This window comes from Amblyomma maculatum, chromosome 8, assembly GCF_055883805.1.
Source record: "Amblyomma maculatum isolate TAMU_Amacu chromosome 8, ASM5588380v1, whole genome shotgun sequence".
Lineage (NCBI taxonomy): Eukaryota > Metazoa > Arthropoda > Arachnida > Ixodida > Ixodidae > Amblyomma > Amblyomma maculatum.
This window is the reverse complement of record NC_139351.1, coordinates 30,975,122-30,995,077: the sequence shown is the minus strand read 5'-3', so window position 1 is coordinate 30,995,077 and position 19,956 is coordinate 30,975,122. Positions and strand designations below refer to the sequence as shown.

The following is a 19,956-nucleotide window of genomic DNA, read 5'->3' as shown; positions in this document are numbered from 1 at the left end:
CAAACTTGTCCATTTCATTTTATGTTCCTTTTTGAAAATGCACCTTTGCAAACTGCAGAACAGGAAAAAGTATTACCAAGAATAAAATTTATTAAACATTTCATATAAACAGGAACCAATAATAACAGAGATTTCAAAGTCCCACCTCCTGGCACAAAAAAATGTTCCGGAGTCCCTGGTCACAACACACAGTATCATCAAACTTGGTAATGGTAATGACAGATCAAAATACAAATGAAAGTTAGAAAAAGGAGGAGGACATTAAACGGCACCTCCAGCCTGGAAAAAAATGCATTCCATACGTACATAACACAAGAATAAATCTAAAAAAGTGCATTCTTCTAGCAGCATCTATTCTCACAACAAACGCAGGCTCCCTCCCCTGCACTGCTAAGCTGTAAAGAGCTCAGGCAGCATCAGCCACAGCGGCAAAAGGGAGCCATGCCATAAATGCAACGTCAAGCAACACACTTCCTGGAACACGCAACGCTTCCAGGGCGATATTACACAGCCCAACACAACACTCGGTGACCTGCTGGCTGGCCCACATTGACTTCTGCACACGTCTTGATGTTATCACAATGTGGCTTGCACACAACTCGACCTAAAGCCATATGCCTTATGCAAGGGAATGCACATCATTTCCTGCAGGATGCAAGGACTGTAAAAGCCATTGAAATGTGTCCTAAAAAAAGAAAAAGAAAAAAAAACGAAAAAAAAAAAACGAAAAAAAAAAAACTGACACACAAGAGAATAGAATGAGCGCAAGTCCTGTTATTCTTGTGTGCCATGTTTTTAGAGAAATTTCCCATTACTTTTGCAGACGATCACCAACTAGCCTGACAGCAGCATACATGTTACATCTTAAGACTTTGTCCAGCCCTCTATTAAAGTGAATTTACATACATAAATTAAATGTGCGCAATCAAATACAGTTACAATTCGACCTGGGAGCGATTTTTCAGTGATAATATTATAAAAACTGACAGCACTTGCTTCCAGCACGATGTCCCTAACACTGAGGGAACAGTAAAAATTGTGGTGCTGCTCCCACTTAGCTGAACACAGCAGTAAGGTAGTTTTATAAACATAAAAAAATAAAAAGTCACATAAGTTGATGGTTTACAATAATGAGAAAAAAAAATGATAAAAATGTAATTATAAATATATGAAGGCAGACCGATTGAATTATAGGCATTCCAGACAAAGGATCATGATGTGCTGTAAGTAGACTTGAACAGTCCAGAAAATTGAAGATGACTGTGCGAGCAAACATTTTCCATAACCAATCAGAGCGAACATGATAGTGATGTTCCAACGAAATAACCTCGGCAGTGCACGATTCCACGGTCCACTTAGTAGCCGAGTGTAGAAATTTTCACCCCAAGAAGCAATATTCTTCTCTTCTAGAGACCTACCACAACTCTTGTTGCTTTTGTGGGTCCTTTCACTCTTTTTATGGGGCATAAAATGTTAAAAATGCAGGAGAAAATGCTTTTTGCTGCTAATGGCAACATAGTTAGAGCACCTGTTAAGAGCAATGCTGTGCACTAAAGACTGTACTGTGCAAGTACGCAGGTAAGATGTGCTGTGCAGGCCTGGCCTACATCCTCGCGGAGTGTGGAATCTCGGTAGCTCAAAATGTGCGCACGTGAGAAAGTCACAAGCAACTTGCAACCCACCGACATGGCCCCCCCGCAGCACCAGTGCTGTTTGAGCAAGGTACAGGCGTACGCTGGGGCAACACTTTCCAAAGTCACACAGGCAATCACAGTATCATGCTATACGCAGCTGCAACACTCAACACTCAGTGACTAGAAGAATCCTGAGTATGTCAGCTTACACTGTTCTCATCAAGCAACTAGCCTCGCCTAACACAAGCCCAATCTTGACTTGTGCGAATTCCCCAGCTCATGCACCGTGACAAGATTGCAATCAAAAAGTCAACACATATACAAGCCCTGCACTGACAGTATCTCTTTTGAACACCTATGTACACTCGTAATGCTGCCAGGCAGACCAAAACCAATCAAAACATCCGACACAATAAGCATTTCAACCTCTTTCTACACTTTCCCTGCCATCACCGCCTCCATAAATGCCTTCGCTTTTCGAGCAGATGAAAATAAATAAATTACTCTGGCTGATCTCAATTTGTCTGCCTTCACTATGCAGCTGCAATTGTCGAAGCTATTATTGTGCATAAGCAACAACAACAGGAAGCATGGTGTGTGTAACTCCAGCCAAACCCTCACTTCAATTCAAGCAGTTTGAACTGCTTAACTCAATTTATAAATTATACTCGACCTTCTAGCATGCTAAACTTTCCAATGCAGGAGCTTTCTATTTCCTTTCTATCAATCCCAATTTAAATCTCAGTAGCGAGAATTTTGTCGGCTAAAGCAGCGTCACAGCTGTCATTCGCAGCCATTGCCGGAGCTCGCCTCTGCCCTCCATTTTTCAATAAGTTTCAACCTCTGTCCAGGGAGGGTGTTGAAGTACTCCTGCTGCATTGTGGAGTAGCGCTCTTCAACGTTGATCACATCACGATACCGTCCATCGCGCCAGTGGAAGTTGAAAAGGCGGACGAGGTCTATCCGCTGAGCTTCAGAACAGATGACGTCCTTTGGCTGCCTCCGCTGGAGTTCGGGCACGACGACGTCCCAGAAGATGAACACGGCGCGAAGGGCAAACCATCCACCGTAGCGTGGGTGAATGCAGACCCCGAGCAGCTTCTGAAACAGAAAAAGGAATCAGAGTCGCCAACAGTTTGTCAGGGTGGAGTAAACATCTTTCTCTTTATCTGCATCTTGAGAAAAAAAGCAGAAGAGGACAGAAGTGGCTGGTTTGGTTTTATGGGGTTTAAAGTCTCAAAGCGACTCGGACTATGAGGGAAGCCATAGAGGAGAGCTCCAGATTAATTTCGACCACCCGGGGTTCTTTAAGGTGCACTGACATCGCACAGCACATGTATATCTTGCATATCGCTTCCATTGAAAAGGGGCCGCCGTGGCCGGGACTGCAACTGTGTCCTTTGGTTCAGGAGTAGAGTGCCGTAACCACTGAGCCGCCACAGTGAGGCCCGGTGTTCAGCTGTAAGTCTTTGGCCATTAGTCAGAGCTCGCATCTGTCTTTTGTAATCTGGTCCATTTCTGGCATGTTGTTTTTCCAGAATCATGAGCCAACTAGCCTGGCTACTTTCCATAATGAAAATGGTACTCTCGAAAAGCTATTGGGGATCTACATCAGCTTTATAGTGCATGCCGTACATGTAAGTCTTATTTGTTAGTGTATCAAAAAGAAGGTGTTTTAAAAGTGAACACCTCACTGTGCGCATCGTAGCTGTCAACAATCCGGTTATTACCCCCCAGAAATCTTGTACTGAACTAACCAAGCTCGTTTTTGTTGCACGCAGAATAAAACCAAGTACTTGTGTAGAGACTGTAGTACTTGCATGTTTCTGCACTCAAAACAAAGTGTTAGAAGACAATGACAAACTCCAGAGTCTGCGAAAGAAAACAAAAATCATCCAGTGGGGACTACTGGCTCGTTTAATAACAAATTTTCATTTCAATCTTCCAAATCATTTTCTTATTAAGACTTCCTGCAAGAGCTCTTTTTCAGACAGCACCATCCCACCTTGCAAACATCTCAAGTGCTACTGCAAGTGCTACAAAGTGAACTGCCGAATTTTGTGCAGCCGTACGACACGAGCCACCTGAAACTAAAGGACAGCTCTTTGAAATCTGAGACTGCGATGAAGAAAAGTCTTGCGTGGCCGCTGAGTTTCTCAACTGCAGGTTCTTTCCCCATTTTCTAGCCACATATGAGTACCACCTTTTGAGAGCGGGAATTTTACGCTACTGCTCACTTCCTATTTGATTTTTTTTTTTACCCTAGATGGAAATATCCCAAACTGGGCCAGCAAACTTCAATGCTACAGCCAATCAATGACACTTTCTCATGATGCCTTCACCGACAGTAATGACAAATTCCATATGGAGGAGATTCAAGCTTTTCTGCCAAAGGCCACAGGAATTCATCTGATAAAGCTAATAAATCTGAGAGTGGGAGAAGAAATAGGAAGGATGTTCCTAAGTGAGGCAATCCATCCTAGTCTCCAGCCAAGGACAAAGCTGTCAGCACTTCTATACAATTAAATCATTACTCAAGAATTAACAATCACGGGAGTGCAGGGCAAATATATAAATATAAATATAAATATATATATATATATATATATATATATATATATATATATATATATATATATATATATATATATATATATATATATATATATATATACACACGTTTTTGAATGCATTTGTATGCAACAACGGTTCTCTTATGAAGGTCTAAAACCTGTGGAATGGTCACTGACCACAATGACAGCGAAGCGAAGAAAACTTTATGCATGACCATATGCTCATAAAAGCATATAGGCTAATATCAGGAATAAGGCATGAAACCAGGGACAAGCCTGGGGGAAATAGAGATGCAAGTATTCAAAAAAGTATATTCTAAAAAATTGCACTGAGTGCCTGCCGTCAATTACTGCACGGCTGCGGATTTCACTCTTCTGGACCGTGTACACCTGTCAAGCAGCTGAAAACACTACATGTTTAACCGTGGTCAGGTAAACGCAATCCCCTTTGACATGATTCGAGCTTTCGACATGGTTTCCAACGAGGTATTTCCGATGAAGATGGAAAAATACAGACTTTGCCGCATGTATTGCAGACGGCCTAAAAGCTATAGCTCCCGTAACATGGTCCGATTTTCTAATTGTGTGTCCGACAAATTTATATCTTTATCGAGAGTGCCTCAAGACCCCAACTTAGGACCGCTGTTGCTTTTAATGTTAATTAACAATCTGCCATCACATGCCATGAACTCTAGATGACTGCCATCGATCACAAGCCGGCATTAACAATAAAGATAAATGGCGTCGGATGAGTCGCTTAAGAATGGATATTAATAACTAGAAAATGCGATGTAGTTATGCTCGGTTATATACCTCTGGCCGGGCAAATTTCTCGTGTTGTCCATGTATGAGACCTTGGTTGATTCAAGGCTTAATTTTAGGTGCATCTTAACCAGTGTTATGTGCACATATGGTCTTATTTCTAGACTAACAAAATTTGGTTGATACGAGTGCCTGCACACTTTACTGTGGTCTCGTGAGGACCACGTCTTGAGTTCATGTCAGTAGCCTGGAATAGCATCTCCATCAACTATCACATGAGAATTGAAAATGCCCAGTGTGAGTTCACTCGTATCCTTTATGACAGGTATATTGGTTGTTATTTCTATAACTACCATTCTCTCTTGGCAGACCTCAATATGTCCACTCTTAATGACAAGCAACTCATGCATGACATGCAGTCACAGCAAAAAGTTGTGCGTGGTTTAACTGACTGTGAAACTTTAGCAGTGTTACTGAAATTTCGTGTGCCATATGCAAAAAAAGCAGCCAAATGTTTTGACACCTTTTATCCTGATTTGAGCGGCATTTGTCCGATGACTCGTTTTCAGGTCTCATATAACTTGACATTAGCACGGACATATTTTCCGAAATTGCTGTTTTCATGCCTCATTTTCAATTAATGTTTTATAGCACATGTTGCTAGTGTCATGTTTGTATTTGACATAGTGTGCACTCGTTTAGGCCCCTTGGTTGTTGAGACGCATTCTTTGCCAAGCCAAGGACGCAGACTATCTGGTTGTTGTTCATTACCTACCCTCTCCCCCGTCCATCTGCAAGCTGCACAAGAGACGCAACAGCACAGTGAAATGTAGAAGCAGAACACGACACGTGTCACTCTCAAATTAGGGCATCTCTCTCATTTTTTTAGTTTTTTTTTTCTTACAAATATTCCACTTGTGCATTACACTGGCATGCAAAACAGTGGCTTCTCCACTTGACCATTCAGCACCCAATAGTTCAATAGTTTAAACGATTATAAGTGTAGTTGTTTCACAGAGTGTGGATAAAAAATCAAAGTGTGCAGTAGCTGGGTGTTTCCACGAAAGATCGAACAAATTCAAAATTTTGTACCTTGCTGCCTGATGACTGGAAAGAAGAGATCTGCAATTGGTTTTGCTGTCCAAAAATTTTTCAAGCCACAGGGAATTAATAATGACAAAGAGGTGGAATGCTGCGCTTATCTTCTTTGCTGTTTTGGCCAACTTTGGTTATGAATTACACGAAATATGCTAATGTTAGGCAGCTGAATATTGTCTTACTAAATATTTGCATTTTTATTTGTATTCAGTTAATTTTCGCTTCCCTGGGGAGTGTAGATGTTTTTACAAACTTTCTCAAAATCGGCCCAGGAAACGAAATTTTACCTAACTTGCAGGACATTATCGCAAAAAAAGCTTAAGGCAGAGCAGCAATAATTCCACACTATGTTTTCAACATAGTTATCTATCAAACAGCTAAAGCTTTTATATATATATATATATATATATATATATATATATATATATATATTGCTACGAAGGCGACGAAGCTGGCAATGGCGCAGGGCGGAGCGCTCACGCCAGGCCCCCTGCCATTAAAGCATATTTCATAGTCATGTCATCACATCTTCTGTTTCTGTTGTGTCGCCGTGTTACATCAGTTATCATGCCACCACGTAACATTTGGTTGGAGGTGTGGTTCATCCCCATCCTCGCCTTGCCCCGTCGAAGCCAACTGTACGCCAGGTCCATTGGCCGAGAGCCCGTGGAGATCGCCGCGCAGCTTTACCCCAGCCCTTTGTGCTCAGACCTGACCAGCCGCTCTCCCCAGCCCCGTCCCCTGCCTTGACCACAACACATGACAACCAGGAAGAGCCCAAAGCCGACCCGACCGACCCTACGACGAAGCGACCTCACGACCACTCGAACGAAGACAGCACCCCTGGCCAAGCCGTTCGGCGTGTCCATGAGCCTTGGCCTTCGGCAAACGGTGAAGATTAGACCTGATGCTCCGGGGCAAGCATTCATCCCATCTTCGCATTCATTGTGATGTCCAGCGTTTCATGTCCTAATCCTGTGTCTTGTGTTCATCGTCATTTCTTGCAATGGATTTCTAGCAATCGATCAGGACGATCGCTCGGTGGACCCGGGTAATGCTACGAAGATAACGAAGCGGGCAGTGGCGCGGGGCGGAGCGCTCGCGCCAGGCTCGCTGGCCATAAAAACATATTTCATCGCCATGTCATCACGTCGTTCCTTTTCTGTTGTGTCGCCGTGTTCCATCGCTTGTCATGCCATCACGTAACAATATATAACATTTCAATAGAAAGATTTTTCAAACTTTGTCCATCTATTCTCTATCTAAACTTTCAAAATCATTAAACACATGTTGCATAATTTTGTTGCACTAGTAATTATGGCCACTTCAATAAGGCCCTTGTGCAAGGTCTAGGCCCCAAGCAGATCTGAAGATTCTATGGCATTTGTGAATCGTCCCCAATATTTACATTTTGGCATAATATTGTAACAGGGAGAAATATATTTACAAAAGAGGATTAAAGATATATACATTGAGAGACAGCCAAGGAGCCAGGCATTGAGGGCCTAGCATTCGATGCACTGCTCTTCACCTTCCACAAACGAGCGCGCCACTTCGTCCTAATCTTTCTCACCCGTAGCATTATTGCATCTAGTCATTTTTTTTTCTCAATGTTACAAATTAGCTGTGACAGACACAGCAGTGAATAATTCAGAATGAGTTTTGTACGCGTAGAGTTCCTGGTGCGCCGCAGCATCGGGCAGCACACCGGCGTTTTTTGCAATCGCCTTCACCATAAGGCGGATTACACAGAAAGGCAATGAGCAAATATCATATTCCAAATAATTTTTAGTGAAATGAAAAATTGTGAAGGGCATGGAGAACTACCTCATTAAAACAGTGTTTCTGAGCTGCATTCATTATTCGAATAATTCGATGGCACACATTATTTCAATTCCTGTACACAGTTTCTGCCATGCACTCCCTGCTATGTGTGTCAACATAAAGTGTGAAAGCAGATCGAACGCACTGCAAAAAATTAAGTTCAGGCCATCTGGATGCAGTCATCTGAGATAGGTGCGACCATCCAATTAACAATATATATATATATTTTTTTTTTCTTTGCTTTCCATACCTTGCTTTGCCACTGGAGCCCCACTTTCACGCTTTCCACCGATCGCATCTGGAGCAGCAGTTCCTAATGCAGCAGCGGCTGTTGCCTGCGCTGGGGAAGCGGGCGCTCAAAGCTCCCTTCCTTCACTCCCATGTTATCAGCGTCTGGTTGCGGTGCAAACAGAGGGCGGATAGAGTAGTGAAGCTCCAGTGCACATGCGTTGAACAGCTAACTGAGAGGTACTACTGTTACGAACTTTGTCGGTCCGACTTGTCGCCGCCTCTTAAAACGAACGTCTGGGGTCAGCATACCCCTGCACTCATGGCCGCCCCGGTGGCCATATCATCTCAAAATGAACTTCCTCAGTTCCCTCGATATTCTTCCTGTACTGTTGGGCATCATTTAAGAACCTGAAATCCAATCATGTTTGCATTTTCTACGCTCAGCGGGCAAGAGGTCGGATTTACAACAATTGCAAATTCTTTTATAGGATCTTATTGGACTGGCCGTAACTACTATAGTGCATCAATATTATGCAATATGTTTTTAGTAATATTGAAATCTGAGGTGAAGGAGTATACCTAGACAAAGTTTAAAAGATATCAAAAATGGGAATTTTTTTAGTTGTCCTCAGAAAGTTTCATTGTTATGGTGAAGGTGATTGCAAAAGACGTCTGTGTGCTGCCCTATGCCGCAGCGTATCAGAAACTCTAAGCGTACAAAACTGACTCCGAATCATCCACTGTAGTGTCTGTGGCGCTAATTTGCAATGCTGAGACAAAAAATGACTAGATGCAATAATCAAGAAGACAATCTCATACTGCACGGGCCAAGCTCACAATCTCAGGCCCCACAGCTGCTAGGCTCAGCACAGCTCAAGCCACAGTTCTAAGCCCTTAGCAAAGGATGTCCAGGCTCCTTAATTCACTTGGTCTCATAACCAATTATTTATCAAGATTTCACCCCAAGTATCAAGCCAGCAAGAAACAGCATGGGGATGACGCTGGAGAACGACTTGGTGCTCCTGAGGGAACATGCAGAGGTTCCCCCGCGAGTCACTCACACGCCATGTGGTTGACGGCCCCGTGATACCGTAAAGAATCCTGAAGGCTGCACTGGCAAACCTAGTATGCAAAGAAAAATGCTTCCAGAACGCACCTTTTTCGGTGACTGTTCATCAAACTGCAAGCCCTGGCTGCTGTAGTAGTGGACAGCACCAGCTACGTGGCCGGCCGTCTGCATGATCACCTTGGGTCGCCGGTTGGGGTGCAGCTCAAAGTCCTGGATCACCTCCAATGTCTCGCCATGAAAGGCCTGCAGTTGGGAACAAGAATGGAATCTTATCGGGACTTACTGAGTCATCAAAATAAGATGTTCACTTTAGATAAAATTGTAAGGTTTATGTGGCAGGCAAGACGAGTCGTCTAATTCACATGCTGCTATAAGGTGAGCGCTTTGCCTTTGGGGCTTCTAGATAACAAAGCATGAGGGAGACCTGTAACTACAGTGGCAAATACCGCAGGCTCCCACATTCACAAAGTTGCACCACTGCTACGCATCTATACAGTAGAACCCCATAGTAAACACAGATACAGTAAAGTGAAACTAAATTCCCAGTTATTCTGCCAGAGATGACAGTACATTTTTTTTCCCATTTACAGTAAAGTCATTTAGCGGTTATATTAAAGAACGCCTGGCAGGGGTGACATACTTCTCACGAAACGACATCACCGCATGGGTGGTAACTAGGATCACGAGGCAAATTTTTCTCTGGGAAAAAAAAAATAAATAAAGAAGAAAAGATCGTTTTTTCTTTTTCTTTTTTTACATGGCTTTATCACCATGCTCACCAGCTGTGAGGAGAAGGCAACTTTATGTCGGCCTTCAAGCCTTGAGGGAAAGCATGTGACGCATAGGGGAAAAACAAACAAACAAAAAAAAACTGGCTACGAACGTGCGAAGATGACAGCACGGTCCATTCAGAAAGTAAAAGAGGATAAATGTGAAGCCAGAAATAGGAAACTGAAGAAATGGCCGACCATTCACAGCACTGTGTAGCGTGAAGCACAAGACCGCAGTTGCAAGAAGTGGAACAGCTTTGCCATACCTGACTCTCGCATGCATTTCTCATCTACTGCCTCTTAAATGACAGAAACAGAGAAGATGATGTCTTTGGTTTTTACACGAAATCAAATGCAGTTTTGTTTGTAGCCACGTTGCATTCATGCTGAAGAGGTACTTCCACAAGATGTAAACCACAAAATTTTATTACTGAAAAAAAGAAAAAGAAAATGGCACAAAGACATGACAACAGAGGGATGGAAGTATTTTAGAGTGTGTTTTTCACAAAATAACAAGAAATGTTTAGTAAGTAGCCATTTAAATACCAGACAGCATCTTCAGGGCCACAGCACCCTGCAGCAACTAGTAATACAGTAAAGGCTCTGATATAGCAAACCTTTTTGCTGGTCCCAGTGACTTTACTATGAAACGGTTATACTGTACTAGGCTCACAACAAACACGCCCATATCCTTTCGTTCTCAAACATAGCAAAAAGCCAGCCACATATCATTATCAGCAGCAACCTGATTACTGCATGCGAAGGCCTCTCTCATATCTCTCTAACCAGGTTCTGTACAAACTTCTTAACTTCATCTGACCACTTAACTTTCTGCCATCCCTTGCTACGCTTGCTTTTCAATGGAATCCACTCCGTTAGTGTAAGCAACCATTGGTTACCCCCTCTTTGCACTGCATGTCCTAACCATGCACCATTTCTTCTTGATTTCCACCAGAATGTCATTAACTCAAGTTATTTCCCTGACCTACTCTGCATATATATATACATATGCTTCCTATCTCTTAACATTACACTTAATATTTTGCGTTCCATAGCTCTTCTGCATTGTCATCCACTTAAGCATAACCCTTTACGCTAGCCTCCACGTTTCAGCCCCATAGGCGAGTACCGGTAAAATGCAATTGTTATATTCTTTCCTCTTGAGCAATACCGGCAAGGTGCTAGTCCTGATCTGCATTCACTTCCCATTTTGTCCAATTGGGGAAGGTCTATAAACGTCTCAAGCTTTATGCATTTAAAAATAACTCTGCCATTCATTACCAATAGAAAATATTCCTATAGAGAAGTCTACCATGTTACTCCAAAGTATACCTTGTTTTACCAATAACAAGTGATAAAACTACTTCCATACAGCTCGGCTCCCACCCTGGTACTCTTGTTTAAACCTCAAACTTCTACACTGCTTTGTCACACAATGTGTGCAGCTTTTTCAACGTATGCACTGTGGTGAACCATCTTTATTAAACGACCATTAGGTTCCAGCAGGCAGACCAGATGGGCCACTATGGTGTACAAAAGGACATGAAGAGGACTTGATGACTATATATCTATGACGGAGACTGAACGGTCTTTGGAAACTTCACAAATTCACAAGAATGGGTGAGTCAAGCGTAAAAGAACTTCACGTGATTTTCTCCGTGTGTTAATATTTTTTATTTTTGTATCAGTGACATTCTAGCAGAAATTAAGGAGAAGTGGGCATGGGCAGGATATGTAATGCGAAGACAATATAATTGATGGTCCCTAGGGTGTCAAGAGTGGATTCCCAGGGAAGGCAAGAGTAGCAGGGGCAGCAGAAATTTAGTTGTAGGTAGGCAGATGAGACTAGGTAGTTTGCAGGGGTCAGGCGGATGCAGCCGGCATGGGGGCAAAGGCTAATTGCAGTGATACCGGAGAGGCTGCGCACTGGGTGTAACCTGGCTGCTGCAGCTGATGATGATGATGACTTGCGTGCTATCTTTGTAAACCATCCACTGCCGCTGCACTTGTCCACGGAATTGCCAGCGCCAGGTGTACAGAAGCACAGACAAGCTAGTGAGCCAGCTCACAGTTGTGAATGCCAACGTGACCACCTCTCCCCCCTCCGCTCCTCTACTTGGTTGGCCTCGAAGGCCAAAAGAGGAGAGGAGAGAGGATAGCTACGTGTTGACATACATGCAAAATCACATGTGAATCTTTGCCAAGTCTCTAGACTATATGTACGGGGAGCAAGTGAAAGGTGCACAGCTCTCTGATGTGTAGCACACCACACCATTTGCCAACCAAGCCTATAAGACAGTTTAACTTGTGCTCTTGACTGGCAGTATAGACAGGGACGGTTTGGGGAGAAATTTACAATGAAGACCAACCGGCCCAAGTATACACATCTAACTTTGTGTGTTCTTTACCTGTCCACCACATTAACACGTAGCAAGATTTCTATAACAGCACATGTGCTCAGCGGCCGCTTCGCTTGGGTATATAACCTTTGTTCCCTTCAATAAACATTCACGCGATGCCAATTTGCATGACGAATCTTTCCAGGAGGCGAACCTTTACATTATTACAAGCATCTTCACTCTAAAGAGCGTAGAATATTATCGGCAACTTCAGTCATAGTTTTTTTAAATAAGAACTTGGTATTTTATTCTTTGTAACTTTGCTTAGCGTGCTAGCTGCCAACTTTTGTTGTGCTCGATGAAGTCGTTTGAAACAGTATTCAAGGTCATTCACGGGTTAATGGATATTTGGAGGTGCATAAAAATGTTCTCCTTGAAATGCTGCCTTGGCTTTATAGGAGAGGAGCACGAGCGCCAATGCAAACATTTTCCACGAGCTTGCGATGAAATTTGTGCTCACTAGCACTGCTGAGGTATTTTAATATACATTAAAATGTTTTATTCAAATTGGATTATCCTGATTATTCTGCTTATTTTTTGTCCCTCATAGCAGGTTTCACTTTGGATTTTTAAACTCCACATACCTTATTTATATGCCATACTTATCCTCCATCAGATTGTGTGATATGTGGATATTTTGTGCATTCTGAACGGCCGTCAATTAAAAAAATTCAGATGATCTGGGAAATGATAATGGGTGACCTTGTTGAGATTCTAGCGATTTTTACCCACTTTCTACGAACGATGACCAAATGGTAACTTGTTGAAATTCGCAAAAGTTTTGTGTCTCATAACGAGCCCCTCATCTTCCCTTCAATTTTCTGCTTAATAGCTTGGGAGTGCCTCAGTCTGGCAGTCCTAAAGAAATAGGTAGCGTAAGAGGGTTCTCGCACAGCTTCTGCCCTCCCTGTCGGTCACGTTCCACATGACACTCGGCGGCAACACAAGACATTCCATGTCCGCACTATGGATCCGGGTGGAGCTGGTGAAGACTCAATGTTCGGTTAAAGGCTAATCATTTAGGGTGGAAGATAGTTAAATAAAAAATTATGAAGAAGAACAATGCTCTAATAGTGGGAACAGAGCCCACAAATATCTATTTTTTCTACCTCAAATGCCCCTCTCTGGGTATTACATCCAGAGCTCTTAATAACTAACCAAAATCACTGGCTTTCCACCCTCCTTCTTTCTTAGGTATTAATATTGCCTGTAACTGAGTGAACAGGCCGGAATGGTTTCACCACTGAAATTCAGTCTTGCTGAGTAAGACAAGGAAAATTGCCCCAGCCACTTTTTTGTTCACGTTCTTCAATGAGCTATTAAAACGAAAAACAATTAAAGCAACTTGCAGTAGTAAGGTGCTCAAAGCCCTGAATAAAAGGCAACCGTTTTACGACAAAATGCCACTTGTTCCTTTGTACTTTGCAAGCACCTGTTTTAATCAGCATGACGCAGCACACCAAAAGGCCAGGAAATAAGAAGGCCAATGTCCCAGTAAACAGTGCCAAATGTAATTTTTTTTTCTTAATATAATTTTTTCCTAATGTTATTTTCTCTCCTCGATTGACGTAGCAGCATTTCAATGAGGAGGAAAATATTAAACAAGAAACCAAATTCATAACAATGTTCAAATTATAATTTATAAAGACAATGGAAATAGTGCAGAAATCCAGCTCGACATATTCTAGATGCAGCAAGCTGTTGGGACAAAAAGCATACACTCTTTTCTTTAACCTTTGTTTTAAGTGTTTAGTCATATCATTTGCTGATTTCTGATACTGGCAGGGTTGAGAGCGATTAAACTCTCAACACATGAATGGTCGAGGATTTCAATATGTCCATTTTTGTTCCAATAAACAGTTGGTAGTGTGCGCATGTGGTGTCTTTTTCTTTCGTGTCATCTTTGCACCGTAGTGGTTTCCAAATTGACCCATACTTTTGCATAATTCAGTTATTAAAGGGAAAGAACACTGGAATTTAGGTCTCGATTTTTTTTCACCGCAGTGGAAAGATTGATGTCTAAAATGTTCGATTCCATAACGGTTTTGGTAGAAATGGCGTAGAAATTTTTAACCGGGAATTTTTGGATCAATGCGTGCGCCCGTTTTTATGTAGTCTGGAGCTGGAAACCATTAGCAGCGACCGCGACGTCTGGTGGTCGACAAAAAAGACGTGCCGAAAACAAATGTAACTTTCACTCGCCAGACAGTAACCAGACATTTTTTGCATAGAGTAACAGCCTTTTCAGTTTCACACTCAATGCTGTTACGACACAATAACTCGTCGTCGTCAAAAGTTTTAGTGGGCACTATCATTGCTTCATTCACAGAATTCAAAACACTGTGGCGTCACCTAGGGGTAGAACATGAAAGCATACCTCTCGCGGTGTGAAAGCAGGGGTGGTTTTTATTTAAGGACGCACTGGAGAGAGCGCAAAATATAAATTATGGCAAGCACCCCTAGAAAAACAAAGAACTGTGCAGTTCCGAAAATCAGCGATATTTTGCTGACATGTAGTCACGTGGGGGACTACACTGAAAGTACTAGGCTTTCTCCGCTAGATAGTGCCTCGGTTGTTTTTATGCTATTTTCAATGGCAAATTAAAATTGTAAAGCCTCTTTTCTTCGATATTGTACAGCTCGATCTGTACTATATGAGGCAAGATCTTTTCACCTCCACCATAATCTCATGACATATTTTGGCCAGCGTTCGGTCCCTTTAACGGAGATGACCCCTGGATGGCACTAACCTTTAACAAGGTTATTTGCTGGGCTAGTTGGTATATAGCATCATAACTTTTGAAAGCGACGAGGCAGAGCGTTTGTCCAGTACACTCCTCTCGTCCTTGTATGCCTCAGCGCTTCCAAAAGTTATGGCACGGTTACTTGATAAATTTAAGAAAAAGGAATTTGTGCAAAAATAACTATATATACAGTCACTGCCCATTTCATCCATAAAATTTTAATTTTGCCCAAATATATTTTTACTCTCCAAGGATAGCTCTTTATGGATTTAGAAGCATGGCTTAAAAACAGGTCATTAGAGCTCAGTGGGTGTGAAAAGCAAGAAAGACCACTTTGGTTACTGCAATTCACAACAAAGAAGCAAAATTACAAGGTTTCAGTGCTGCTGAACCAAATATTGAGCGAAAGCATTAGCTGCGGGTGACCGAGCGTTCTTCTCTTTTTTTTCTTCCTCAGCCCACATATAAAGCACCGCTTTAACCAAGCCGCATGAATGTGCCTTAGTGGCCTATAGGGGTAACGTGAATGCCAGGGTCCTAGCAGGCTGATTCTGACATAACCGTCCCATATGAAACAAGAGACCCAAGTTGGCAGCTCCTGCCAGCCCACACCCTAGTATCATGTGGGTAAGACGTGGCTACCGGCCGTTCTATGCTGAAGGTTCGAAACATAGAATACTATTGCTTTCGCAATAAAAAGTGCCTTATTTCGCAATGGGGAGGACTCTAAACCATTTCCTGCACTTTTTGCAGACAGATGCACCTATAAAGATGTAAAGGATGCTGCTCTCTGCTGTTTGACTTTCTATTTCTGGCAGTGTTTCTCCTCAGTCTTGCTATAAAAAGGTGATTAATCCTGCTGTGAATATGTCACTTCAATGAGAAAGCAGTTCCAACCTTGCATCACCTTCCTGAAAGACATCAGTGCAAAGGCTTTCTACAAATTTGCCCTGCCTTCTTCTGTTGAGATTTATAATGTATCTTAGTGGCACTTTGCACTAAGCCTAGTATATCGAAGTGCTCAGTAGGCACAGGGAAACTGGCAAAAGCCTCTTTGCAAATCAGACACAATGAAAAAGTTCGTAAAATGGAAGGTAACCAGCAGTTCTTAATTTTTATCAGGTCCTCTTTTGTACAGCCAAAAAGAAATCCTGTGTGATCTATAGCCTCATATGCTGCGGGTATGTGTTGCCCAAGAAAGCACAATGCCAAAAATGAGCTCACCATATACGCGTTCTATTTATTTATATGATACTGCAGGCGAAAGGCCCAGGCAGGAGGGGCATACAAGATGTAGAGAACAATGAAATACAAGCACAAGATACATAAACTGAAGCAATGGTACGTGATTAGGGCACACAAAAAAGCAAAAAAAAAAAAAAAAGATGCGGTGCTACAAAAACAAAATACATAAGGATAATATCAATCATTTGATTGCAGCACACTGTCAATGGAGTCAAGCGAGTGAAGGCAATACGCAGGTAAATCATTCCAGTCATGAACAGTCCGGGGAAAGAGCGAAAATTTGAATAAGTTTGTCCTAGCAAAATATGGTGTAAGAGAAAGGGGATGGGTATGGCGGGTTATGCGCGTTGCAAGAGGGGATAGATACGGGTAAGGATCAAGAGCAAGTTTGCGGTTTATTAATAAAAATAAAAATTTCAGACGCAAAAACTTGCGTCTGGACTGCAGAGTTCTGATACCATCACCATGCATAAGTTTTGAAACAGAGTCAGTGCGACTGTACTTTGAGAAGATAAAACGAACTGATCTTCGCTGAATTTTTTCAAGCGCATCTATGTTTAACTTTGTATGTGGGTCCCAGATGACGCATGCATACTCGAGCTTGGATCTTATTAAGGCTGTATAAGCTAGTTTTTTAATCTGTGAAGGGGCATCTTTAAGCTTATGTCGCAGTAAACAAAGCCTGCGAAACCCGGATGAGCAGATGTCGCTAATATGGGAATTCCACTTCCAGTTGTTCGTTAGCGTCACACCCAGATACTTAAATTTAGCGACCTCAGTTAACAGCATGCCCTCTATAGAATAAGAAAATATAAACGGTTTTTTATTGTTGGTAACGCGAAGTAGGACAGATTTTTCGGTGTTAATTTTCATTCCCCACTCATTACACCAGGTTACAATATTGGTAAGATTAGAGCTTAGGGCATGTTGGTCAGAGATACTCTGTACCTCGTTGAAAAGGATGCAATCGTCTGCAAATAAGCAGATTTTAGTAGGCTCGTTAATGACATTTACAATATCATTACAAAAAATCAGGAAAAGTAAGGGGCCAAGCACACTACCTCGGGGTACACCGGAAGTAATTATTAGTCAAGCATGCTGTAACTGCATGGATAGTGGTGCATGAGCTGTAATGCACACGCCCCAGCCACTTCCTGTAGTTTGCTGATGATGCTCCCTTAGCTTAGTTTGGGCAGACAAATTGATAAAAACAACATTGCCCAGCCCGCACTGCCTAAGCACAATGTGCTTAGGCAGTGGAAGAAAGGAAGGAGGAACAAAGTGGCATTTACCTTCATTTAATCACCCCCACTCCATTTAGCAGTGCTAGTGTAAAAATTGCTCATGATAAAAATATAACACAGCAAAGCCTCTATGCATTCAGTTGTACTTTAGTGGTGAATATATAAGCTTAAAAAGAGATTTCAAAGCCTTGGCTTCTCCAGTGATGGCTTTCCCATTGGTTGCTCCTTACAGCGTTAAGCTCAAAACAAATGTAACTTTCACAGCAATACCAATGCCAAGAGGGTGTCCACAGGAATAGTGGTTCCAATAAAAATCAATAGTTCTGTCCACTGGACAAAATTTCTGTTGAGGTGTTACCTACAGAAAAATTGGATAAATCTGGCCAAAGCTAATGAACTAATAACTAATACAATTCTAGTTGCAACATGTCGTAGAAAGTAACATTAACCAAAGGTAAGCTATGTACAGATAGAACAATATTAAAGGGAACATTTGAGTTGTGGGGAACATAAAAATAGCATCTTACATGTTTGACTGTCTAAATTTGGCCAAAGTTCCGAAAACTATGCGAAATGAGAGCAGTCCAGCCTCCGGCGGCATACGTGGCCTAGTCGGATTGCGAGTACAAAGTACAGAAACAGCTAGGTGAGTGCTCGTGCGCATTTCGCGCTGCACTGTCGAAAAAAAAAAAAATCGACATTAGAGCACTCTACAACCACGCCACAAGACCTCGCTCTCACCTGCTTGACGCGGGCGAAGCATTCCTTCATGCACTGATCATACGGATCCTTCACCGACGAGTTCCGGTTGTCCAGGATGAACGGCAAGAAGGCCTTTTCGAATGTCGACGGCGTGCTGATGGCCACGAAACATAGTGTGTCCGGGTGGTGCGGAAACTTGAACGCCTCTGGCACACGCTCGTTGTACCATGAAATCTGCAAGCGGCACACGCGTTTCCTCAATGAATGAATGAGTGCCACTAGACAAAAGCCTGCGCCTATCCAATGGTCACTGTTTGTTGACTAATCGCTTATCTCGTGCCGCCAGACAGACGGCTGCTATCTGACCTCGTCAAAACACAACGTGGCCTTGAACCATGTATACCCATTCAGAGCACATTTGTGACTTTCCTCTATGCGGTGTGACCGAGAAAACGACAGCTAGGAGCTGATGGCTGGTACTCAGCGGAATGTTGTGGTTTGGTGCCACAGTTAATTAGGAGAGGTTTCGCTATGGGCAAATTGTTACCTTGAAAGGATATGTCTCGATGCCCACAGGCGACAGAAGTTCCTCCAGCAAGGTGGCTATGTTGTCGATTTGCATCGCAGCAGGAGCTGTAAGGCGCCTCGCAGGCGCTTCGCGGCTTCTGCTTCCGGATGCCGGCTAGTAGTGCGAATGGTGCAAAGCGCTTCAATAAACCGCCACGCTACGCGCGCATAGTACAGCGCAAGAGCCAGCAGCCGGCCGCCGAGGCGCAAGGAGCCAGCGGCATAGAGGGGTTTGAAGCTTGGCACTTAATTCGTTAGATGGCGCTACAAGCTTGCCTAATCATCAATTTTACCACCAACCTCACTACTGTCCTTGCTATAATAAAAGCGTTAAAAAAAAACACTACATCTGACATAATTAAGAAAACGTAAGTTAAACTATCTAATAAGTATTTATTTGTGTTCTAAGTTTATGTAGGTTGTTACAAAATAGTTGAAAGAACTAGGTTGTCTTGCGGATTTATTCAGACATCTTGCAAAGTAGGCAATCGGGCAATCCTCCTCAAGGTCCTAGCCTCGATCGGAGGTAAGAGGCTCGCGCTCAGAATTTCATTCGGCCTTGTGCCAATGCAGGCTAGCGCAATTGCTACCTCGTCAGCGATGACTACATTTCTTGTTTTTATAGACGCCGTGATTAGAGGAACTCCGGCTTCGTCCACCACTGCTGCGATTGCAGCTCCCGATTTCCCGGTGGCTGCGTCAATGTACGCCACAGAGTTCGGGTCAGGCTTGCTCATTTCCTTTTCGATGGCTTTGGCTCTGTCTTCTCTTCTCTCTTTGTTGTGAATGGGGCTCATGCTTCTTGGCATATGTTGGTTCTGTAGTTTTGGCTGAAGTTGATCTTGGGGTCCATCCCTCTGTCGTGCTGGAGCCCGACCCATTCTAGAATTTGCCTTCCCGTCTCGGATTGACTGAGTCTCCATTTGCGCTATTCTTGTGGCTGCCATTAGAGAGATTTAGCACACCGTGATCCGCGATCCGCTACCGGGGACCGCCACCGCGCGTTCCATTGCGCATGCCCAGATCACTTTGATGCCGATAGATGGCGCCACATACTTGATGTCGGCACATTGACCTGGCGCATCGGAACCAAT

General features: G+C 42.9%; 1 protein-coding gene across 1 annotated transcript; it reads right to left on the bottom strand.

Annotated features, from left to right (window-relative positions):
- Positions 1–72: 72 nt before the first annotated feature.
- Positions 73–19,095, bottom strand: LOC146180842 (cyanocobalamin reductase / alkylcobalamin dealkylase-like). Its single transcript, XM_084576175.1, has 4 exons — positions 18,843–19,095; positions 18,335–18,529; positions 9,279–9,434; positions 73–2,735 (listed from the first exon to the last, which is right to left on the bottom strand). Exons 1-4 carry the CDS (start codon positions 18,915–18,917, stop codon positions 2,418–2,420), a joined length of 744 nt encoding a protein of 247 aa, XP_084432301.1. The 5' UTR covers positions 18,918–19,095; the 3' UTR covers positions 73–2,417.
- Between the last annotated feature and the right edge of the window lie 861 nt (positions 19,096–19,956).